General features: G+C 43.0%; 1 protein-coding gene across 4 annotated transcripts in view; it reads right to left on the bottom strand.

The window, feature by feature from the left end:
- Positions 1-24,926, bottom strand: part of LOC118402990 (histone acetyltransferase p300-like) — a 55,593-nt gene extending 30,667 nt beyond the window's left edge. For 2 of the 4 annotated variants that reach the window (XR_008078497.1, XM_035801404.2), the window contains exons 1-11: positions 24,200-24,926; positions 21,307-21,896; positions 19,585-19,764; positions 19,111-19,411; positions 18,828-18,941; positions 17,362-17,601; positions 17,104-17,209; positions 16,803-16,937; positions 4,753-4,870; positions 4,415-4,502; positions 3,804-3,881 (exon numbers count right to left, since the gene is read on the bottom strand). Coding sequence is in view for 3 of the 4 variants with exons in the window: in XM_035801404.2 (XP_035657297.1) it covers positions 3,804-3,881; positions 4,415-4,502; positions 4,753-4,870; positions 16,803-16,937; positions 17,104-17,209; positions 17,362-17,601; positions 18,828-18,941; positions 19,111-19,411; positions 19,585-19,764; positions 21,307-21,896; positions 24,200-24,293 (2,044 nt within the window). In the remaining variant the exon portion in view is untranslated. Of the gene's footprint in view, positions 1-3,803; positions 3,882-4,414; positions 4,503-4,752; positions 4,871-16,802; positions 16,938-17,103; positions 17,210-17,361; positions 17,602-18,827; positions 18,942-19,110; positions 19,412-19,584; positions 19,765-21,306; positions 21,897-22,658; positions 22,854-22,971; positions 23,251-24,199 lie in introns of those variants that run through there. The other 2 variants (XM_052478117.1, XM_052478116.1) reach the window with 2 other exon arrangements.
- Positions 24,927-25,223: the final 297 nt, after the last annotated feature.

Here is a 25,223-nt window from a genome sequence, read left to right as displayed (position 1 = left end):
AGCGGTATCTTTGCAGCAATTCGACCATGAAGGCCTGATTCACGCAGTCTCCTCTGAACAGTTGATATTGAGATGTGTCTGTTACTTGAACTCTGAAGCATTTATTTTGAGCTGCATTTTCTGATGCTGGTAACTAATGAACTAATCCTCTGCAACAGAACTTTTTTACTTAACCTTTAACTAAGCAAGTCAGTTAAAAACAAATTCTTATTGACATCCTACCCAAGACGACACTGGGACAATTGTGCGCCGCCCTATGGAACTCCCAATCACGGCCGGAAGGGATACAGCCTGGATTCTAAACAGGGACTGAGGTGACACCTCTTGCACTGAGATGCAGTGCCTTAGACCACTGCGCCACTCGGGAGCCCTGGGTCATCTTTTCTGTCGCGGTCCTCATTTGACACTGCACTTATACTTTTTAAAAGTTCTTGAAATTTCTCATGTCCTAAAGTAATGGACTGTCGTTTCTCTTTGCTTATTTGAGCTGTTCTTGCCATAATATGGACTTGGTCTTTTACCAAACAGGGCGATCTTCTGTATACCACCCCTACCTTGTCACTACACATCCGATTGGCTCAAATGCATTAACCTGTTAAGGTATAGGGGGCAGCATTTTCAGTTTTGGATAAATAGCGTGCCCAATTTCAATTTCCTGCTACTCATGCCAGGAATATAAGATATGCATATTATTCATAGATTTGGATAGAAAACACTGACGTTTCTAAAACTGTTTGAATCATGTCTGTGAGTAACAGAACTTAGGTAGCAGGCAAAACCCAGAGGACTAACTGTTCAGATTTCTTTTTTTTTGTTTTTTGCCTCCGACTGTTCCCTGAGTTGTCATTGCCATGGGATATTTCTTAGAAACCTGTTTTCAGTTCCTACCGCTTCCATTGGATGTCTCCAGTCTTTGGAATTTGGTTGAGGTTATTCATTTGTGCAATGAAGAAGAAGCACATCCATGAACAACGTTACACTATTGAGAGTTGCGCAAGACGTAAAAAGGAGCATGGTTTGTTTACTTCCTGTATTGAAAACAGATTGCGCCATCTACAATTTGATCGATTATTAACGTTTAAAAATACCTAAAGTTGTATTACAAAAGTAGCTTGAAATATTTTGGCAAAGTTTATAGGCAACTTTTTAAATATTTTGTGTTTTTTGGAAGCTGTTTTTTTCTGGATCAAACACGTCAAATGAATGGACATTTGGATATATATGGACGGAATTAATCAAACAAAAGGACCAATTTGATGTTTATGCAACATATTGGAGTGCCAACAAAAGAAGCTTGTCAAAGGTAATGCATTTTTTTATATTTTATTTCAGCGTTTTGTGTAGCGCCTGCAGGGTTGAAATATGCTACTCTTTGTTGACATTGTGCTGTCATCAGATAATAGCTTCTTATGATTTCGCCAAAAAGCCTTTTTAAAATCTGACATGTTGGCTGGATTCACAACAAGTGTAGCTTTAATTGAGTATCTTATATGTGTGATTTAATGAAAGTTTGATTTTTATATCATTTTTGGAATTTGCCGCGCTGCATTTTCCCCGTTCCTTTCCCCAGGTGGGACGCAACCGTCCCCTATACCATAAGAAGTTGGGGAAAGAAATTCCACAAATTAACTTTTAATCTGTTTGGAATAGGGGGCAGCATTTTCACATTTGGATGAAAAGCGTGCCCAGAGTAAACTTCCTGCAACTCAGGCCCAGAAGCTAATATATGCATATTATTAGTAGTATTGGATAGGGAAAAAAACTGTTTGAATGATGTCTGAGTATAACAGAACTCGTATGGCAGGTGAAAACCTGAGAAAAAAATCCAACCAGGAAGTGGGAAATCTGAGGTTTGTAGGTTTTCAACTCATTGCCTATCGAATATACAGTGTCTATGGGGTCATATTGCACTTCCTAATGCTTCCACTAGATGTCAACAGTCTTTAGAACCCTGTTTGAGGCTTCTACAGTGAAGTGGGGGCGAATGAGAGCTGATTCAACCAGAGGTCTGCCAGAGTGGCAGGAGCTGATCACGCGCGTACACGTGAGAGCGACCTGCGTTCCATTGCAATTCTAAAGACAAAGGAATTCTCCGGTTGGAACATTGAAGATTTATGATAAAAAATACCCTAAAGATTGATTCTATACATCTTTTGACATGTTTCTATGAACTGTAATATAACTTTTTGAACTTTTCATCTGAACTTTCGCTTGGACTTGCCTCGTGAGTTTGGATTTGTTTACTAAACGCGCTAACAAAAAAAGGTATTTGGACATAAATGGACTTAATTGAACAAAACAAACTTTTATTGTGGAACTGGGATTCCTGGGAGTGCATTCCGATGAAGATCATCAAAGGTAAGTGAATATTTATAACGCTATTCCTGACTTTTGTTGACTCCACAACATGGATTGTTTGTGTCTGAGCGTATAAAACAGATTTTTGGATATAAATATGAACTTTATCGAACAAAACAAACATGTATTGGTTAACATGAAGTCCTATGAGTGCCATCTGATGATAATCAAAGGTTAGTGATTCATTCTCTCTATGTCTGCTTTTTGTGACTCCTCTCTTTTGCTGGATGTGTTTGTGACTAGGCTCTGACCTAACATAATCATATGGTGTGCTTTAGCTGTAAAGCCTTTTTGAAATCGGTCATGATGGGTAGATTAACAAGAAGTAAAGCTTTAATTTGGTGTATTGCACTTGTGAATGTATGGAAGTTACATTTGTAAAAAATATTTTTGAATTTCGCGCTCTGCCTTTTCAGTGGAATGTTGTCGCTGAAAACGGAAACCCTAGCCGTAAGAAGTTAAGGCACACCTGTTAATTGAAATGCATTCCAGGTGACTACTTCATGAAGCCAGTTGAGAGAACACCAAGAGTGTGCAAAGCTGTCAAGGCAAAGGGTGGCTACTTTGAAGAATCTCAAATATATTTTTGTCTAACCCATTTTTGGTTACATGATTGTGTTATTTCATAGTTTTGATGTCTTCACTATTATTCTGCAATGTAGTAAATAGTAAAAAATAAAAACTCCTGAATGAGTAGGTGTCCAAACTTGACTGGTACTGTATATCAAACCATTTTGAAATTTAGACACCGATGTCACACATTGGCCCCTTTATTTATAGAAATACCCATATACAGCAGTCACGATAACAGATGAAAACTCTCGGATGGTAGAAGGGTCAACATTTGACCATGAGGTATTCCAAGACGGGTGAACAATAGGTTGAGACTGAACTGCGCTAGATTCTGTACACCATTTGTTGTTGATGAAGAGACATACCCCTCCTCCTCTGGATTTCCTTTAATCCAATGTCCTCTTCACTTGGGGAATAGATAATCCATCAACTTGGAAAACCACGAGGGAATCTTGTCCCGAAACCCATGTTTCAGAAAACAGACTTCAACAGAATGGAGGGAAGTGGTGGCTGGTTTTCCCTTAGCATTAGTCTCACCAGTACGCTGCTCTCCTACCTCTTTTTAACCCACATTTCCTCTTGGGTAGCCTGAAGACTGGGTTGGAGGTACACAAAGAACCCAAAGCAGATGAGTCGATGTCAGAATTGAAGTCAGAAACTGACTATCTGATGTCCAAAAGTTCTTGTCGATCATAAGAACTGATAGCGGATACATTCCGTAAAGAAGATAAACACCAAAAGGAATCACAAAATAGCAGTTGTTTCGGAGCTTGCAAGACAGCAACCATACAGTGCCAGCTTAAAACACAAACCAGCCCAGTAATGTTATGTCTCTGTGTGGCAACCCCCCTCTCCTGGCCCCATGGACTCACCTGCCGGATTCTGCATCCTAGTCACCATCTGGTTGGGTCCACCGGGCCGCACCAGAGAGGGGTCAGGGAGGGGACCATCTGTAGGAGTGCAGAGGTGAGAAGATGGAGATAAGGAAGAGAGGATGTCTTGCTGTTATCGCACTATAAAGGCAACTAGACTCAGCAATGGGACGAGTTATGTCCGAGCAGATGGTCAGGTGGCCAGAACATAATTATACAAATTTGTACCCAGAAAAATGACCACAAGTCCCAAACTAAAACGTATTTGAAAATAACATCATACCATGATTACATTGAGACACGATCACCTCTTTATTTGTAGAAATACTTATTTCCTGAATTAATCTCATTTTGCTGAATTCTTGGCGATTTAGTATTTTTATGTCCCAAAACTGTTCTGTAAAATGACATGTTTTTTTTATTTTAAATTTTACCTTTATTTAACCAGGCAAGTCAGTTAAGAACACATTCTTATTTTCAATGACGGCCTGGGAACAGTGTAGGTTAACTGCCTGTTCAGGGGCAGAACGACAGATTTGTACCGTGTCAGCTCGGGGGTTTGAACGCTCTAACCACTAGGCTACCCTGCCCTGATGTAGCCATCAACATACCCTGCTTTTGGAGCCGCGTTCGCCTCTTCTCCTCCAATTCCTTTTGGATCTTATAGATCTTCTCAGCCAACAGGTGGTAGTACTCCGCCTGGGAAGAGGAATCAGAAATTAAGAAAGCGTGAAGGAGACAGTGAGGTAAATGAAGGTTAGAGAGAGAATGATAGAAGAGGGATCATTTTGAGAAAGGGAAATTGTGTAAAGGAGAGGGGGAAAATTAGAACATAGGAATAGACAAAACAATACAGTAGTTTATTTTTATTCCAGGCAGTATGGTCTGAAGTTGGTCCCACACTCAGAAATTCAGTAAAATAGCATCTTTACTCAGTGTAGCAGCTTACCCTGCTGTTGGCTGACTCATACATGTCCCCCTCCACCTTCCTAGCGTACGCCACCAGGTTCTCCATCCGCCGGTCTTTTAGAGCAGCGGGGTCCGGGGTCGGGAAGATGGCTTGCACCCTACACAGAGAAACAGACATTATGGAAACTGGGGGTGGATATGTGAACGAGAGTACGATGTAAAGCAAATTTCAGTAAAACAAACCCTTTTTATCTTTTATTTTGTTCCACTGAGATAATCCTTCTAGAGGAAAGTTAGAGGAGATAGAGCAGCGAAGTGTGTTGTAAGCGGACTGAATCACAGCTTGCTGTGTCTGAGCTGGTTGACAGTGGTGAACGTGATGAGTGTTTGTCAGTCTGTTTTCTATAGTTGTACGCTGCATAGATCAGAGGATGTGAGTTTACTGTGAAACTGTGGCCTGTTCATGCCAATTGCCACACTCCCTCAAAACTTGAGACATCTGTGGAATTGTGTTGTGACAAAACGGCACATTTTATAGTGACCTTTGGTCCCCAGCACTAGGTGCACCTGTGTAATGATTGTGCTGTTTAAATCAGCTTCTTGATATGCCACACCTGTCAAGTGGCTAGATAATCTCGGCAAAGGAGAAATTCTCACTAACAGAGATGTAAACTAATTTTAGCACAAAAGTTGAGGAATATGCTTTGTGAGTGTGGGATCTTCAATTTCAGCTCATGAAACAAATACAATTTTATTGGTCACATTCAGATGATTAGCAGTTCCCTCTGCTGTTTCCTGAAGTCCATGATCATCTCCCTTGTTTTGTTGAAGTTGAGTGAGAGGTCATTTTCCTGGCACCACACTCCCAGAGCTGTCACCCACTCTCTGTAGGCGGTCTCGTCATCGTTGGTAATCAAGCCTACTACTGTTGAGTAGTCTGCAAACTTGATGATCAAGTTGGAGGCGTACATGGCCACGCAGTCATGGGTGAACAGGGAGTACAGGAGGGGGCTGAGCCATGCACCCTTATAGTCAATAAACATAATTCTTACATAGGTATTCCGCTTGTCCAGATGGAACCAAGGCATAACATGTTGCGTTTAAATTTTTGTTTAGTGTATTGACTATTTGTCTAGCAACTAAATTTTCCAATATTCTTACAGTGGTGGCAAAGCATTGGGCATGGCCAATGGCACGAACTTCTGACCCCAAAAAATATAGGCCCTGTTGGCCGCAGAGACACTGTTGCAGTTTAAAGCTTTTTTCCCTGCAATTCTTCACATTTTGCCATGTCCTTATACATGGCATGAGCCATCTGAGTGACTCAAATATTATAAAAATCAATGGGGTCCCCATGCCATGACATTTTTTTTTAGGTTCTCCCCGAGTCCAGTTTTTATTTAGGTGATTGTTAGTTCTAAGATAACAAACATCTTTATATTTTCTACATACTTTATATCTAGTTTAAGTCTTTTTTTATGTTTAATTTAAAGGACACCGATAAGGTTACAGTTCTAAAAAGTATTACATTTAATTTATTAAAAAATTTGACCACTGGCGTAACGCAGTTTCCCTGTAACCCCCAGTACCTTACAGGTTGTTCCGTGTGGTTGGTCCTTTTGGCAGTAGGAATATGACAATATTTCCACAGGAAAGTACAATTACATAAACTTTCCAAAGTGCTGGTAGTGAATTCAGATTTCTATCACCTGAAGCATGTGCACAAGTTAACACCTGCACAAGACTCAAGACATCCTTGCCGAGCTTGTGTACATGTTCCATGGTTCTGAGCAGGCGTCAGGTGATAGAAAACAAAAAGCACTACCAGCGCACATTCCTAGCGCCAAAAGGACCAACCGCACAGACAACCAGTGAAGTATGTTAAAATATAATACTATTCAACATTTTGGCTTGTAGTAGTCTGCCGGTGTAGAATACAATGCAATTCAAAGTCAGGTTTCCAGGCAAGCTCTCTCCCAGCTTGGTGGTGTCTATTAAATGGCAAATACAGACAGTCCACCCTCAAAACACTACAATACTAGGGACTGTTTCATTCTGCAGTGAGTGTACAGTTGAAGCCTACATACACCTTAGCTAAATGCATTTAAACTCAGTTTCACAATTCCTGACATTTAATCCTTGTAAAAATGTCCGTCTTAGGATCACCGCTTTATTTTAAGAAAGTGAAATGTCAGAATAAGAGTGATTTATTTCAGCTTTTATTTATTTCATCACATTCCCAGTGGGTCAGAAGTTTCCATACACTCAATTAGTATTTGGTAGCATTGCCTTTAAATTGTTTAACGTGGGTCAAACGTTTTGGGGAGCCTTCCACAAGCTTCCCACAATAAGTTGGATGAATTTTGGCCCATTCCTCCTGACAGAGCTGGTGTAACGGAGTCAGGTTTGTAGGCCTCCTTGCACGCACACGCTTTTCAGTTCTGCCCACAAACTTTCTATAGGATTGAGGTCAGGGCTTTGTGATGGCAATGCCAATACCTGGACTTCGTTGTACTTAAGCCATTTGTCCACAAGTTTGGAAGTATGCTTGGGGTCATTGTCCATTTGGAAGACCCATTTGTGACCAAGCTTTAAATTCCTGACTGATGTCTTGAGATGTTGCTTCAATATATCCAATTTCCTTCAAGATGCCATCTATTTTGTGAAGTGTACCAGTCCCTCCTGCAGCAAAGCACCCACACAACATGATGCTGCCAACCCGTGCTTCACGGTTGAGATGGTGTTCTTTGGCTTGCAAACTCCCCTTTTTCCTCCAAACATAATGGTCATCGTGGCCAAACAGTTCTATTTTTGTTTTATCAGACCAGAGGACATTTCTTCAAAAAGTTTGATGTTTGCAACTGCACATGGGGGGGGGAGGGGCAAAGCATAGTCTGGCATTTTTTAAATGGCGATTTTGGAGCAGTGGCTTCTTCCTTGTTGAGCAGCTTTCCGATATAGGACTTCTAACTGTGGATATAAATACTTTTGTACCCAAGGTCCTTTGCTGTGCTTCTGGGATTGATTTGCACTTTTTGCATCAAAAAGCGTTTGTCTCAAGGAGACAGAACGCGGCTCCTTCCTGAGCGGTATGACGGCTGAGTGGTCCCATGGTGTTTATACTTGTGTACTATTGTTTGTACAGATGAACATGGTACCTTCCGGCAATTGGAAATTGCTTCCAAGGATTAACCAGACTTCTGGAGGTCTGCAATTTTTTTTCTGGGGTCTTGGCTGATTTGAATTTCCCATGGATGTCAAGCAAAAGAGGCACCAAGTTTCAAGGTAGGCCTTGAAATACATCCACACCTCCAATTATGTCAATTAGCTTATCAAAAGCAATGACATGATTTTCTTGAATTTTCCAAGCTGTTTAAAGGCAGTCATCTTAGTGTATGTAAACTTCTGACCCACTGGAATTGTGACACGGTGAAATAATCTGTCTGTAAACAATTGTTGGAAAAATTACTTGTGTCATGCGCAAAGTAGATGTCCTAACCGACTTGCCAAAACTATAGTTTGTTCACAAGAATTTTGCGGAATGGTTGAAAAACAAGTTAATAACTCCAGTATGTAAACTTCCGACTTCAACTGTATATAATATATTTAGCTACCATTTATAAACCTTGTAAAAAAACATACAAATCAAATAGCTTATCAATTAGGAAAAATTAGTCTCAGGCACAATCTACATTGAACTCAACAGGTTGCCTGGCTAATAGCCCACACAAAAGGGCTGCAATATTTAAAATATATTAAATTCAACTTGAGACTACCATGATCTCATGAAGTCCTTTTTTGAACTGTTTTCACCATAGCCTGTAGGTCCAGGTCCACTGCCAAACTGTTTTCTATACTGCTTATTGGCAACCCAGACAGTCTTTCCTGAGATTGTGTGTAACGCAATTGACACAACGCACACTAACTGTCTTGAATGATGCATGCCAAGATACAGTGAATTTGGAAACTATGACCCCTTGACCTTCACATCGTTTCGTTACAGCCTTATCCTAAAACGGATTAAAAAGAACATATTCCTTAATCTACAACCCATTAGCCCATAATGACAAAGCAACACAGTGTTTTAGAAATGCTTGCAAATTTATATAAAAATAAAAAAATCTAAATCACATTTACATAAGTATTCAAATTTCACTCACTACTTGGTTGAAGCACCTTATACAGCATTTACAGACTCTGGTATTATCTCCCCAAATACATTATTTTCTGCAGATCCTCTCAAGCTCTGTCAGGTTGAATGCAGCACAGCTATTTTAAAGTCTCTCCAAAGATGTCCGATGGGGTTCAACTCCGGGCTTTGGCTGGACCCCTCAAGGATATTCAGAGACTTGTCCTGAAGACACTCCTGTGTTGTCTTGGATTTCGTTGTCCTGCTGGAAGGTGAACCGTCGCCCCAGTCTGAGGTCCCGAGTGCTCCGCAGCAGGTTTTCATCAAGGATCTCTGTACTTTGCGCCGTTCATCTTTCCCTGAATCCTGACTAGTCTCTCAGTCCCTGCTGCTGAAAAACATTCCCACAGCATGATGCTGTCACCACCATTCTTCACTGTAGGGATGGTGCCAGGTTTCCTCCAGTCGTGGCACTTGGCATTCAGCCTAAAGAGTTCAATCTTGGTTTCATCAGACTAAAGAATCTTGTTTCTCATGGTCAGAGTTCTTTGGGCAAACTCCAAGCGGTCTGTCATGTGCCTTTTACTTAGGAGTGGCTTCATCTGGCCACTCTACCATAAAGACCTGATTGGTGGAGTGCTGCAGAGATGGTTGTCCTTCTGGAAGGTTCTCCCATCTCTGAGGAACTCTGGAGCTCTGTCAGAGTTATCATCGGGTCCTTGGTCACCTCCCTGGCCAAGGCCCTTCTCCCCCGATTGCACCGGAGCTCAATTTCGAGTCTCATCACTTCGGGTCTGAATAAAAAAGTTATTTTATGTATAAATTTGCATACATTTCTAAAAAACTGTTTTTGCTTTGTCATTCTGGGGATTGTGTGTAGATTGATGAGGAACATTTTTATTTAATCAATTTGAATACGGCTGTAACGTAACAAAATATGTAAAGAGTCTAGGGGACTGAATACTTTCTGAATGCACTGTATACCAGAGATAAGGGACTGTTGATATTGCAACCACAACTCAAATGCAGATTCACCAGTATGAACGAAATCGCAAACTGCTTGTTTTGTTCAACCCCTCAAGAGCAGTTGTCAGCTAAATATGATATCTGCATGCATCCAGACAACATGTCCCCAGAGTTTCCTATACAGTTCATCTATCTGTAACGTGTTGAGGCCGGCAATTAAGGAGAATGAGAGGCTCAATTAAAGATGTTGCAGAACTGCTGTATTTGAAGCACGAAACAATTCAGCCCAGTTCCCCTGATGTTGCTACGGCGATCAAGCCATTTTACCATCCTGGTAACGGACGAGTCGGTGTATAGATCATTTGTAAATTAAAACTCAAAGAACGTGTCATGGCAGCTCTGCTTCTAAACAACTGCAGTATTATTTTGGGGGGTTTGGCTATTTCTTACATTATTAGCACAGAACATTTTTGGGGTTAATACATACAGCCGGAAATAACTTTTGGATATCAGAGCGGCGGTAACTCACCAGCATTACGACTTTCCCGAGTTGGAGCCTATGTTCATACCCCCCCAATTGAAGTTATTCCCGAGGCTGCTCCAAGATGCTTCTGGCGGAGAAGAGGTTTACACCATCCACCACTTCAGAGTATATTACTTGCTAATGTTCAGACTCTGGATAATAAAGTAGACAAGCTCATGGCGAGGACCTCTTCCAAAGAGACATTAGGAAATGTAACATACTCGGTTTAACTGAATCATGGCTCTCTCTGGGATATACTGTCCACTTCCAAACAGCTAGCTGGGTTCTCAGTACATTGCGCAGGCAGGAAAATTGTTATATTATTGTAGCTGGAAAAGGCTACCAAAACAACACATTGCCTGTAGTACTCGTGCTGCAAAAATGCTTGACCACTGTTACTCCCACTTCCGGAATGGCTATAAGGCCATCCCCGTCCTCCGTTCGGCAAATCAGATCGCAACTCCATTTTGCTCCTCCCTTCCTATAAGCAGAAACTCAAACAGGAAGTCTATTGCCCAAACTAAATGGCCTGCTCTTCAGTCTCAGTTGCTAATATATGCATATTATTAGTAGTATTGGATAGAAAACTCTAAAGTTTCCAAAACTGTCAAAATATTGTCTGTGAGTAGAACAGAACTGATATTGCAGGCGAAACCCTGAGGAAAATCAAACCAGGAAGTGGCTTCTATTTTGAAAACTCCATGTTCCATAGCTGGCCTTTTCTCCATTTAAAGGGATATCAACCAGATGCCTTTTCCTATCGCTTCCTCAAGGTAAGTCAGTCTTTAGACAGTTTCAGGCTTTTATTTTGAAAAATGAGCGAGAAAGATAACATCTCGTCATTGTATGGCCGGGTGCCAGCAGCATTTGTATGCGTAACAAAGTTTGGGCAGCCATTGCCTTTCCCTTCTCGGACAGAAAAAGACAGTTGGGGTTGATGTATCATCAATTATATATATTTTAAAAAACAACCCGAGCATTGATTATAAAAAAAAGTCTGACATGTTTCTGTGGACATTACGGATACCATTTGGAATTTGTCTGCGTTGTCGTGACCGCTCTTTCCTGTGGATTTCTGAACATAACGCTCCAAACAAAGGTATTTTGGATATAAAAATCTTTATGGAACAAAAAGACACATTTATTGTGTAACTGGGAGTCTCGTGAGTGAAAACATCCGAAGATCAAAAGGTAAACTATTAATTTGATTGCTTTTCTGAGTTGTGACCAAGCTACCTGATGCTAGGTGTACATGTTTTGTCGAGCGATCGATAAATGTAAACGCTTGGATTGCTTTCGCTGTAAGGCATATTTTCAAAATCTGACACGACAGGTGGATTAACAAAAGTCTACGCTGTGTTTCGCTATATTGCACTTGTGATTTCATGAATATAAATATTTTTTGTAATATTATTTGAATGTGGCGCTATTCAATTCAGCGGTTGTTGATGACAATTATCTTTTAACGGGATGGCAGCCATAAGAAGTTAAAGACAGTCCGTGTAATCAAAACTGGGATATGTTCCGGGATGCCTCAGAATAACATTGACATATACACGGACAGTGACTCCGTTCATCAGGAAGTGAATAGGCGATGTTGCTCCCACTGCCTATTAAAACATACTCAAAACAAAAAACGTGGATTGACAGCAAACAGGCAAAACCTCAATACAGAGTCAGTGGAGTTGCAATTCAACAGCTCAGACAAAGGGATGCAATGGTAAAGTGGACATACGCTTCGGTATGTATCAGTTTGTGGGCCACGGTAATGGTATGTTTCGGTATCTTTATAATAAACTCAGACAAAAAAAAATACTTTCCATTCAGAAAAATGGCAGCATGACTGACTAGGCCTGGTTTCTGTCTCTACTGTATGAAATCAAGCATAGAAAAACTAACAACTATTCTAAGCTTTGACAACCTAATATAACCTGTAGCTCGTCATCTCCCAATCCAGAACATAGTGATCCGTCACAGCGAAGTAGCTTTGAGTTGCTCTGGAGGTCCAACTATCAGTGGAGAGAGCTAGATTGAATTGACAGACATCCTTTTTCAATTTCTCTGTGATGTTTGAGTTTGGGAATTACTATGCTGCTGAAATGTGTGCGGGAGGGGACATCGTAACACGGTTACATTTTTAAAGATCAGGTGACGAAATCCCAAGTCAGTAACCACCGACTAGAACTGCAAGTCTTTGGCTACGAATACCCCCACTGTTTTCAGAATATCTTTGTTTTTCTGAATTTGTCACAAATTGTTGATGGAATACATTGTTGTGTTGTGAGATTGTGTTGTTTTCGCTAACGAGTGGACTCTGCTTGCTCCAGCTCCACCTGCAAGGGATACGGCCAGGTGATGGCGGCGACACGTTAGAAGTGTTTACACTTGAGTAGCCAACAGTGGCAAAGCAATGCTTGCAGACTGTACTTTGTTAAAATTCTTCTTATCCTCGTCATCGTATTGAACGCTGAATCTAAAATGTTCCAACACAGAGGATTTAAAAGATGTCGGTGCCTCTTCAAATTGGCTTCCCTCTCTCGCTAGCCATTGTCATGGAGCTGAGAGAGTATTTGTTTTTAGTTTCCCCATTGTTCATGGGGCCCCTTCAGGGATGTTTCCTACTGAAATGTCATTGCAAATCATCCATTAGTTGTTTAAGAGGGGCAGTTTGCGGTCACTAAATTGAGACGTCGCTGTGGAGTAAAGTTTGTCAGCCCTCAGGAGCCCCCTAACATCCACAAGCCGCACATCTGGTTCTGTGTATCAGAATGTATGACGTGCGTGTAGTCTGCTCCGCAATAAGCAAGTTTTGGACATTATAGGAAAATGACAGGTATACCGTAATTCCGCAGTTCATGTGTGCGCATTGAACCTTAGGAGGTGTATCGAACAGTTCGATAACATACGGTGCACCGTTGCATCCCTAGAGATGTATGTGGCAGGGTCTACAAACAATCAATGATTAGAAAAAGGGAAAATCAGCATCGTCGGACACCGACATCAAGCTAAACACCTTCATCCGCTTTGAGGATAACAGAGTCACCGACGCGGCACGCTCCCAAGGAATGTGGGCTCTCGTTCTCCGTGGCCGACATGAGTAAGACATTTAAGCATGTTAAACCTTGCAAGGCTGTATCCTTATCCCAGTCTGCTGTCCTCATTTGCTTCAAGATTTCCTCTACCAAAGAAAGCAAAACGGTAACTGAACTAAATTACTATCGCCCTGTAGCACTCACTTCTGTCATCATGAAGTGCTTTGAGAGGCTAGTTAAGGATTATATCACCTTCACCCTAGACCAACTACAATTTGCATACCACCCCCAATAGATCCACAGACGATGCCATCGCACCGCCCTATCCCATCTGGACAAGAGGAATACCCATGTAAGAAAGCTGTTCATTGACTATAGCTCATCGTTAAGCGTGGGCCTTGGTTCTGAACCCCGCCCTGTACAACTGCGTCCTGGACTTCCTGATGGGTCACCCCCAGCTGGTGAAGGTATGAAACACCATTTTGCTGATCCTCAACACTGGGGCCCCACAAGGATGCGTGCTCAGCCCCCCCTGTACTCCCTGTTCACCCATGACCATGCACACCTACCTCAATCATCAACTTTGCAGACAACAGTAGTAGGCCTGATTACCAACAATGATGACGAAAATAACCCCTCACTCAACGTCAACAAAAAGGAGCAGATGGTGGACTTCAGGAAACAGAGGGAGCACGCCACTATCCACATCGACCGGACCGCGGTGGAGAAGTTGAAAAGCTTCAAGTTCCTCGGATAACACGTCACTGACATTCTGAAATGGTCCACCCACACAGAGAATGAAGGCGGCGCAACAGCCCCTCTGCAACCCCAAGAGGCTGAAGAAATTTGGCTTGGCCCCAAAGACCCTCAGAAACTTTTACAGATGCACAATAGAAAGCATCCTGTATCACCGCCTGGTACGGCAACTGCACCGCCCGTAACCGCAAGGCTCTCCAGTGCGTGGTAGTCTGCACAACGTATCACCAGGGGCAAACTACCTGCCCTCCAGGACATCTACAGCACCTGATGCCACAGGAAGGCCAAAAAGTACATTAACCACCCGAGCCACGGCCTGTTCGACATGTCATCATTCAGAAGGCGAGATCAGTACAGGTGCATCAAAGCTTGGACCGAGAGACTGAAAAACAGCTTCTCTCTCAACTGGCCATCAGACTGTTAATTAGCCATCCCTAGCTGGCTACCACCCTGTTACTCAACTCTGCACATTAGAGGCTGCTGAACCTACATACATAGAATCACCCTTTAATAATGTTTACATAAAGCTTCACGCATTTCATATGTACATTTGAAGTCGGAAGTTTAAATAGGTTGGAGTCATTAAAGCTCGTTTTTCAACCATTCCACAAATTTCTTGTTCACAAATTATAGTTTTGGCAAGTCGGTTAGGACATCTACTTGTGCATGACAAGTAATTTCTCCAACAATTGTTTACAGACAGATTACTTCACTTATAATTCACGGTATCACAATTCCAGTGGGTCAGAAGTTTACATACACTAAGATGACTGTGCCTTTTAACAGCTTGGAAAATTCCAGAAAATTATGTCATGGCTTTAGAAGCTTCTGATAAATGATGTCAGTTAGCCTGAGTCAATTGGAGGTGCAACTGTGGATGTATTTCAAGGCCTACCTTTCAAAAGCAGTGCCTCTTTGCTTGACATCATGGGAAAATCAGAAGAAATCAGCCAAGACCTCAGAAACAAAATGTTTGTAGACCTCCACAAGTCTGGTTCATCCTTGGGAGCAATTACCAAATGCCTGAAAAGGTACCATGTTCATCTGTACAAACAATAGTATGCAAGTATTAACACCATGGGACCACGCAGCCGTCATACCGCTCAGGAAGGAGTCGCATTCTGTCTCCTAGAGATGAAAGTACTTTACTGCGAAAAGTGCAAATCAATCCCAGAACAACAGCAAAAGGACCTTTGGAAGCTGCTGGAGGAAACAGGTACAAAAGTATATAGCCACAGTAAAACGAGTCCTATATCAATATGACCTGAAAGGCCGTTCAGCAAGGAAGAAGCCATTGCTCCAAAACCACCATAAAAAAAGCCAGACTACAGTTTGCAACTGCACATGGGGGGAAAAAATATTGTACTTTTTGGAGAAATGTCCTCTGGTCATGATGACCGTCGTTATGTTTGGAGGAAAAAGGGAGGCTTGCAAGCTGAAGAACACTATCCCAAACATGAATCAAGGGGGTGGCAGCATCATGTTCTGGGGGTGCTTTGTTGCAGGAGGGACTGGTGCACTTCACAAAATAGATGGCATCATGAGGAAAGAGAATGATGTGGATATATTGGAGCAACATCTCAAGACATCAGTCAGGAAGTTAAAGCTTGGTCGCAAATGAGTCTTCCAAATGGACAATGACCAAAGCATACTTCCAAAGTTGTGGCCAAATGGCTTAAGGACAATAAAGTCTAGGTATTGAAGTGGCCATCACAAAGCCCTGACCTCAATCTTATAGAAAATGTGTGGGTAGAACTGAAAAGGCGTGTGTGAGCAAGGAGGCCTACAAACCTGACTCAGTTACACCAGCTATGTCAGGAGGAATGGACCAGAATTCACCAAACTTATTGTGGGAAGCTTGTGGAAGGCTACCCAAAACATTTGACCTAAGTTAAACAATTTAAAGGCAATGCTACCAAATACTAATTGAGTATGTAAACTTCTGACCCACTGGGAATGTGATGAAAGAAATAAAGCTGAAATAAATAATTCTCTACTATTTTTCTGACATTTCACATTCTTAAAATGAAGTGGTGATCCTAACTGACCTAAAACGAGGCATTTTTTACTAGGATTAAATGTCAGGAATTATGAAAAACTGAGTTTCAATGTATTTGGCTAAGGTGTATGTAAACTTCAGATTTCAACTGTATATACTGTATTATTTTCTACTGTATTTTAGTCAATGCAACTCCGACATTGCTCGTTATAGTATAGCTCTTAATTCCATTATTTTAGATTTGTGTGCATTGTGAATGGTTGGATACTACTGCACTGTTGGAGCAAGGAACACAAGCAGTTCGCAACACCCGCAACATCTGCTAAATATATGTATGTGACCTATAACATTTGATTTACCTAAGAAGCATTAGGCTCTCGGTCTGCTATGCGCTTTTGAAAACCCGGGTAAGCTCCACTAGTAGCCTTGACCACAGCATTTGTTCACTGATATGCCTTATACTTCCAAATCAGTCACATTCCTGAAGCCCAAGAAACAAACACTTAGCTTCCTACTACATATGGAAATTAAAAAGGTTTATGAAATACTTTATTGAAGGTTGTTGTCAAAATGTATTAAATGCAGAACCATTTTCCCCCCCATCGATGACAGGCGCATGGGTCCCCGGAGACAAGGTGTTTTTAGGTCCCATCCAGAGGCTGTATTGTCCCTCCCGGCCACTTACAGTTTGTGCACCAGGTGGTTCCTCAGGTCCTGGGTGATGTCCTCATGCCAACTCTTCCTCATACCCGCTGCAGAGGGTGGGGTCGCCATGGGCATGGAGCCCATGTTACCCGTCCCACCCGCATCATTCATCAGACTAGAACACACAGAGAGAACAAAGTTTGCCTGACTGAAGTGTCAGAAGGGTGGATGAGATTACCAGTTCTGGGACAATTATATTGCACCAGGCATGCTCAATCAAGTACAGGTAGAAGTATTTAAGAGAGTAAATAATTATATTTTAAGGCAGGTCTGCTACTCACCCCTGGGAGTTCATGTTGAGGTGGAGCATGGTATCCTGCAGCAGGCTGGCCTGCTGGTTCTGGGGTGAAACACCCATTCCTCCATTCACCCCCATTGGGTTACCCCCTAACATGGTGAAATAAACATTCACACACACGGGTTTTCCACAAGTAATATTCATCATAATTAAAAAGGCCAGATGTTTAAAGGCACGGACTTTGAAATGGGGGTAAAAAACACAGTAGACCTGATTATCTTTTAGACAACTAACAGCTTACCCATAGGGTTGAGCGGCCTCATGCCCGGCTGTCCCTGCAGACCCTGTGAGGGCAGAGAAGCCTGGTTGGGCTGGCTCTGGATCTGGGTACCCTGGTAAGTGAGGCCCAGGGCGGCGTAGGCCCTTTCAATTGAGCTGGGGTCGATCTGGCTGGGGGGGTTGAGATTGGCAGAGCTGGGCTGGCCTCCGGGCACCAAGCCCAGGGAACTACCCAGACCTACACCAGCACCTCCTAGCAGAGCTGTAGAGAGAATTATTAATAATAAGTGTTCAGACCCTTTATTAGTACTTTGTTGAAGCACCTATGACAGCGATTACAGCCTCGAGTCGTCTTCGGTATGACGCTACAGGCTTGGCACACCTGTATTTGGAGAGTTTCTCCCATTCTTCTCTGCAGATCGTCACAAGCTCAGTCAAGATGGATGGGGATCGTTGCTGCACAGCTATTTTCAGGTCTCTCCAGAGATGTTCGATCGGGTGCAAGTCCGGGCTCTGGCTGGGCCTCTCAAGGACATTCAGAGACTTGTCCCGATGCCACTCCTGCGTTGTCTTGGCTGTGTGCTTAGGGTTGTTGTCCTGTTGGAAGGTGAACATTCGCCCCCGTCAGAGGTCTTGAGCACTCCTAAGATTTTCATCAAGGATCTCTGTACTTTGCTCCATTCATCTTTCCCTCGATCCTGACTAGTCTCCCAGTCCCTGCCGCTGAGAAGTGTCTTCCGTTTGGCCACTCTACAATAAAAGGCCTGATTGGTGGAGTGCTGCAGAGATGGTTGTCCTTCAGGAAGGTTCTCCCATCTCCACAGAGGAACTCTGGAGCTGTCAGAGACCATCGGGATGTTGGTCACCCCCCTGACCAAGGCCCTTCTCCCCCGATTGCCCAGTTTGGCCATGCAGCCAGCTCTAAGAAAAGTCTTTGTGGTTACAAACTTCTTCTGGTACCCTTCCCCAGATTGGTGCCGACACAATCCTGTCTCGGAGCTCTACGGACAATTCCTTCGACCTCCTGGCTTGGTTTTTGCTCTAACATGCACTGTAAACTGTGCAAACTTATATAGACAGGTATGTGCCTTTGCAAATCATGTCCAATCAATTGAATTTACCACAGGTGGACAATTTCAAGTCTCATAGCAAAGGGTCTGAATATTTATGTAAATATTGTATCGGTTTGTTTATTTTTTCATACATTTGCAAAAACATTTTGCTATGTCATTATGGGGTATTGTGTGTAGATTAAAGAGGACAATGTTGTATTTCATCAATTTTAGAATAAGGTGGTAACATAACATGTGGAAATAGTCAAGGGGTCTGAACACACTGTACATCCATAGACATTACTTGAATGAGTTGAGACTTGACGGCTCTCTAAACCTAAGACTAGACGCGTACTACTATTACACGAGCCAGCTAACAGACTGAGGGAGAGCGGGGTAGTGAAAAAAGTATTGTTTGATAGGCAGATACACTCACACTGCTGGTTCCTCTTGTCCCCGGCATTCTTGAGCGGCAGGCAGACAGGACAGTCGTGCCGCGTACAGTTCTTCCAGTGAGAGATGATCTGTCTGGATGACGCACAGTGAGCCACTAAAGAAGGAGAGAACAAAGGGGCAGAGACAAGCAAAAGAAAAGGGGTGAGAAAAAGATTGTGGTGATTACTTCAGAGAGCTCTTGATGAATATCATACACATCTTAGGTAAAGGTGTGACATGGAACCATCTTGCAGGGCTATCTATTCTGGGTCTTATCAGCTCACCCTGGCAGGACTTGCCGGCCTGGCAGTGGGTCATGTGGTTGAGGACGTTCTTCATGGTGCGGCAGTGTGGCAAGTTGCACTGGCGCACCTCCCCGTTGGCTTGCTCCCGCCGCTGGCACTTGTGTGCATGGAGCAGGAGTACCAGCTGCTGCTGGATCAGCTTGCGCTTCTCGGGGTCGGCCGTAGGGGGCGCCCCAGCTGCTGCAGACACGGCGGGCCCCAGGCCTCCCTGGGCGTTGGGGACCAACCCTGCAGTGACTCCGGCTCCACCGCCCACACCTGTGGCAGACTGCTGTGTGGCCTGAGGATAGAGGGGAGGAAGAGGAAATAAAAATAATTGAAAATATACAAGTTACTGCAACTGTGATAGTTTGTTCAGGGTTGGTCAGGGTGGTTGACTGGTACACAAAAAGGCAGCATCCATGACAGAAGTTTGAAATGATAGGTATGAGACTAGCTAGCTAACTTCCTTACCATGGCAGCCATGCCCTGCATGGGCTGGCTCTTCTTGTCCATGCTGAACTGGGCCAGGCTGTTGGGCATGGAGCCTTTGTTCTGGAGCGGAGGGCCCAGCCCTGCTCCCCCCAGGCCCTGGCCTGCCTGCTGCTCACCATAGGGGACTCCATAAGGGCCTGGGTTACCCGCCATACCCATCTGAGAAAAGGATGGGCAGGGAAATGTATAGAAGATAAGGAGAGACAGAAATGGAAGACCGGAGGGAGGGTTAGAGATGGCATGGTTTAAATCAGGGGTTTCAAAATCATTCCATGGAGGGCCGAGTGTCCACAGGTTTTTGTTTTGTATGCCCTAGAAAACCAGGTGTGGATAGTTCCTTACTAATTAATTACCTTAATCAAGTACAATGGAGGATCGAAAACATGCAGACACTTGGCCCTCCGTGGAATGAGTATGACACTTGTGGTTTTAACAAAGCATACTGGATTGAGAAAAATAGTGAAATAAATTGACATACATTTTTACAGTTTTTATATGCAATGTGTTAGAAAATGTAAGTGTTCAAATCACTTGAATTGTATTTCTTCAGACCGAGAGTAGTCCTGTTAAATGAGCACAACCCTGGGGATATTAATCACTAACAGTGTGAAAAATAGTAATGGGAGAAAAATGTAAATCTAGAGTTACATATGGAGATATTATTTTATGGTATATCATATTGTTCTGACAACGCAATATTATTTTTGTGCCAGTTTGCTATACCTGCACCAAAAAGCCAGTATTTTTCCTTCATAGTTTGTTCTCCATCTTTTAAAAATAGGGAGCCAATTTGTTTTTGGGCACTTATTTCCATGACTGATCAAAACTTGTTCTCATGACTCTCCCTTGACACTCTGCAGTGGTTGGAACATTGAATCGCAATACATATAGAATCGTGAGATTCAAAAGACATATCGGCACCAAAGTATCATGATAATATCGCATCGCCAAGTCTCTGGAAATTCGCAGCCCCAGTGAAGACCATTAAAGCTAAAAGAACAACCATCTCCCTTGCACCACAAATCAACTTCTCTGCCACGCCGTTTGCACACCAATTAAAATCAACTACTTCTAAAGAGTGACAACGTACTTATTTTCTAATCAATTAGCAGCAGGTAACTTTGGTGGGTTCAATTAAATCATTAATGATGGCTCAGAACAGGCAGACCAATTATCAATCCGCCATGCCACGGTTGCCCCACATTTCATGTTGACATGTTGGAATAAGACGACCACTGATGTGCTTAATTAATCAAGGGCTTCCACGTGGCTCCCAATTTGTAGTAATGTCTGGTTGCTCGCAAGGGGTTAATGAATGCTTTCATCATTTTGCATACATTCTCCCTCCCACCTTCCTTCCTCCCTCCCTCCCTCCACATGCCAGCCATGCCCTCTACTAGTCTTCCTCCTCCTTGACAGAGCCTTTAACTACACAGCGTTAGATCTCTAAAACTCCAATAATTTGAATTGTACACTTTTAAACCTTGATTAAAACATCCTTAATATTTCAATAATGACAACTGCTCTTTTAACCTGTTTTTGTGAATCAACTGTTGAATTTTAACATTGTGTAGGCAAAAATACATACAAGCAGCTTTCTTGGTCAGGGTGGCTTAAAGATGCCCATCTCAATGTCCTAAAACTAAAGAATACGTAAATTAAAAACATCTCTCCTCTCTTGTCTGAAGGGTTCATACAAACCTTATTCAGTGCTCCAGGTTGCTGTACTCGGAGTCCAGCCTGTCCCCCGGCGCCCTGCTGCTGCAGAGTCTCAGCCAACATGTTACTGTTCCCCACCATCCCCTGGTTTGAGAAGCTCATCCTGGGGGATCCGTTCATCACCGGCCCCCCCATCATGGCTTGCTGCTGCTGTCCGTTGCCCTTCTGGGCCCCAATCATGCCCCTGTTCATGGCACCCACCATCCCCACCTGCTGCTGCATCATGCTGGCCTGCTGCTGGGGTGAGAGGTGTTGCTGCTGGCCCATGCCCTGGGGCCCAGGGGATACCTTCATGTTCCCCAGGTGGCCCATGCTGGCCCCGCCTGGGCTGCCCACCACACCCTGGCCCTGCTGTGTGGAGGCATGTGGAGCGCCTGATCGAAGGAGCTCTGAGAGCTGCTTGTGCTTGGCCACCGCATCCTGGCCACCCCCCCCTCCCAGGCCCATTCCACCGCCTCCCCCCAGACTGGTGTGCAGCTGGCTGAGGTCCCCTCCGTTGACCAGGCCCAACTCCGAGGAATTGATGAGCTCGTCAGGGAGGTCGTGCTCCAGGTCGAACAATGAGCCGAAATCTGTGCAGGGAGGGAGAAAACATGAGTACGTAGAAAGAGAGCAAGAGGAGGATTGTGAACAAGAGGAAAGAGAAATAAGTGAAAGGGAGAGAAATAGAGGTGTGCCAGGGTACCTTTCTGACATAACAATAAATGACAAACAAAACCAATTCCAGTGCACTGTATTCAAACAGTCATACATGGTTGCATCAAATGTGGTGGCCAATTGGCATAGCCTGAGACCTACATGTGTATAATGAGGAGAACCAATGCTTTGAAATTAAGGTGGCCGTTCAAACAGACGCTCTCCCACACACACAGTGGCTGGCCTCGGACGATCTGTGCCGGACCGCGAGTGCGATTTAACACGGCGCACAGAGCTTTACACACAGTGACAGATGGGCCTCAACACTGCGTTAACACCACACAGATAGCCAGGTTCATAGAGACCCTCTGGACACAGGTCCACCTCCAGTGTCATGTTCAGTAGGTAACAAATGGGAGAAAACCATCTTGAGAAAAACAGGGGGGGGGGGCAACGGGTAGTTGTCCATTTCAAAACATTTTGCAAAGCTGTGCCAGAGTATTGAACACAACCCAGGGGTAAGACAGAGCGTCACAAAATTATACCAATTGTCAAGAAATAGCTTTTCTTCTTTGTTGTGCTATATTCAAGGATTCCATGCCTTCTAACAAAAAAAAGGATCCCCCCCACACTGACACATTGTCAACTGCTGAATCCTTGAGATGCGCTCAAACAGAAAGCAGTGCATTGTGTCTCACCTGAAGACATAAGTCACTGAAGTTTCTGTAGTGTCCATCCAATTTGCAAATTCAGGCCTCGTTTTGATATGCACGGAATATTGGGGTAACATACAGAATTGCCTTTTGCAACAATAAAATAAAAAAATAACTAAGGCAAGTTGCAACAAATAAAAATAATAAGAAGAAATAACTAAATAATTTACGAATTGCTATAGGCCTACAGCACCTTCCCTGGAGAAATTGGACAGCCACAGCATTCTCTTAGCACTACGAGAGAGAAGAATATATCAAAAGTGCAGTACAGGCACGGAATTTTTCTGTTATTAAGTACCTTGGTCCGTCAAAGCATTTTGTGTCAAGTGGCTGACTTTAGCATGTACTGTTTGCTAATATATGGGCAATGGGAGGCAGTAGCTAGCTAGCTATGCAATGACAAAATTAACTAACAGTTCCAAGTCCAATTTCAAACTACTAGCATATGCAGAAGGCCATCTAAACATATCACAGTGGTAAATACTGTGGCCCAGTTCTATGTTTTACTACTGCAATTTGACGTTTTTGTATAGGTTGTTAGCCTTCATCCTCCAGTCTCTGCCACACATCTTCAGAAAAACTAGTTAATGGCAATTTGAACATAATCACTCACCCAGCAAGCTAGCTATGTAATTAACATCGTTAGTTTTATAAACGATGACTAGCTAGCTAAGTTAGTTGGAAACATGTAACGTTACCAAGTATCCAGGTGAACGAAACTTCACCAATTAGTTTGCTAGCTAACGTTATCGTTTGTACCAATTGCTTATAGTTCAAGTTAATTACCTAACTTAATTAAATACTATATTTGAAAGGGTAAAAACGTCAAGTGTTTCAGTGAACTGTTAACCTTAGTTGGTGTGCTTGCGGGCTAGCTAGCGCGTTAGCACCGAATGGCGATGAGAGCTTTGTCACAACTCCCTTTGAAAGTTGGCTAGCGAACTGACTAGAGAGCTCACTAGCAACCTGAAAAATAACTAGTTAGCAAAGTAAGCTACTTGGCTGGGCGAATTAACTTGTAAACGAGTTGAACGATTTGTGTTTCATGGATTGCCTCTCAGCTGAATTATCTACCTCATTTGGTATAAAACATGTTTTTAAAACCATTTGCCACACCGATCACTATAGTAGCTAGCTAACGTTAGCTAGCGAGTTCTGTGTCGCTTAAAGGAAAGCGTCCATGTCAATCTCGGGGATAATAATTTTAATTAATGTTTGCCGTGTTGGCATAACATCTTAATTTGACAGTATTTATTAACTAAATGCTAAGTACAAATAATGTAGCGAACTACCCATGCAGCAAGCCCCGTATTCGTAACTCGCTAGCCAGCGTTCATCGTAGTGCTGAAATTACTACTAGCCTACTGCTATGCAACTCCGACACATTCGCTAGCTAGCGCGACAAAAACAGTGGGCAATTACACGGCCCCTTTTCCTTCCGAATCATACCACAATAATTGAAAATACTACAAAATAAACAAAAAAAAACAATACCCCTAACAAAAAAAGATGTAATAATTATTTACCGTTTCCATCGCTGGCGGAGGCAGAAAGTGCCGGAGAGGATAGTTTAGGCCTCTTGGCTGAAGGCGGGCCAGAGTCCAGAACGTTCTCGGCCATATTTTTTCGAATTAAAAATATATACGGAATCCACAACGGGAGACGTTCTCACGTATTTTGAACCTTAATTTTCTTTTAGATTCCACAATTGTGACTTTTCCCCCTCCTTTTGGGGAAGTCCCGTGTAAAAAAAATACTCCTTCACTGGGTTCGCCTCTCAATTTCAGCTTCGGAGTATCAACCCCCTCCCTAGTCTGATTTTTTGTTCTTTATAAATTGCCAGCGGAGGAGGAGGGGGTCGGTATGGGAGACACACGTAGCGGCTCTCCTCTAAACTCATATAACGTTAGCCTCATTTGATGCGAGAAAATTGTCCCAATGTTTATCTTCCATGATTATACGCGACCGTCATTTCTGCCACCCTTACCATAAGGTGAACATAAATGTCGGGTAGCAAACCCTTGTTGGTAGTGTTTGTGGTCGCGGGCGAAGAGGTGATGCGAAAAAATATACCAGCGCAGCTGCAATTTTTGGGGAATAGAATAGCCTATTATCGACAGGGTCTGGTAAAATGCAATTGATGAATATTGTATTTCAATAGCCTATATGTTGCAATGCAACACAAATATGACAATGTATCTGGTTAAATCAGAATTGCAACTGCATGCATGGTGGTAATTGATGGATATGCTACCAAATCTGAAATACCATGTTGCAACCATATAATTAGGAATTAGAATACTTTAATAGGATCTCTGTTTGCACCATACAACTTACACTATATATACGAAAGTATGTGGACACCCATTCAAATTAGTGGATTTGGCCATTTCAGCCCAGTGAATGTCAATGTAGCACAGTCATAGGATGCCACTTTTCCAACAAGTCAGTTCTGTCAAATATCTGCCCTGCTAAAACTGCCCCTGGCAACTGTAACTGCTGGTAGTGGGAAGTGGAAATGTCTAGGAGCAATAACGGTTCAGCCGTTGT

The sequence above is a fragment of the Oncorhynchus keta genome, chromosome 24 (assembly GCF_023373465.1).
Source record: "Oncorhynchus keta strain PuntledgeMale-10-30-2019 chromosome 24, Oket_V2, whole genome shotgun sequence".
NCBI lineage: Eukaryota > Metazoa > Chordata > Actinopteri > Salmoniformes > Salmonidae > Oncorhynchus > Oncorhynchus keta.
The sequence above is the reverse complement of the archived record's forward strand: the minus strand, read 5'-3'. Positions and strand labels throughout refer to the sequence as shown.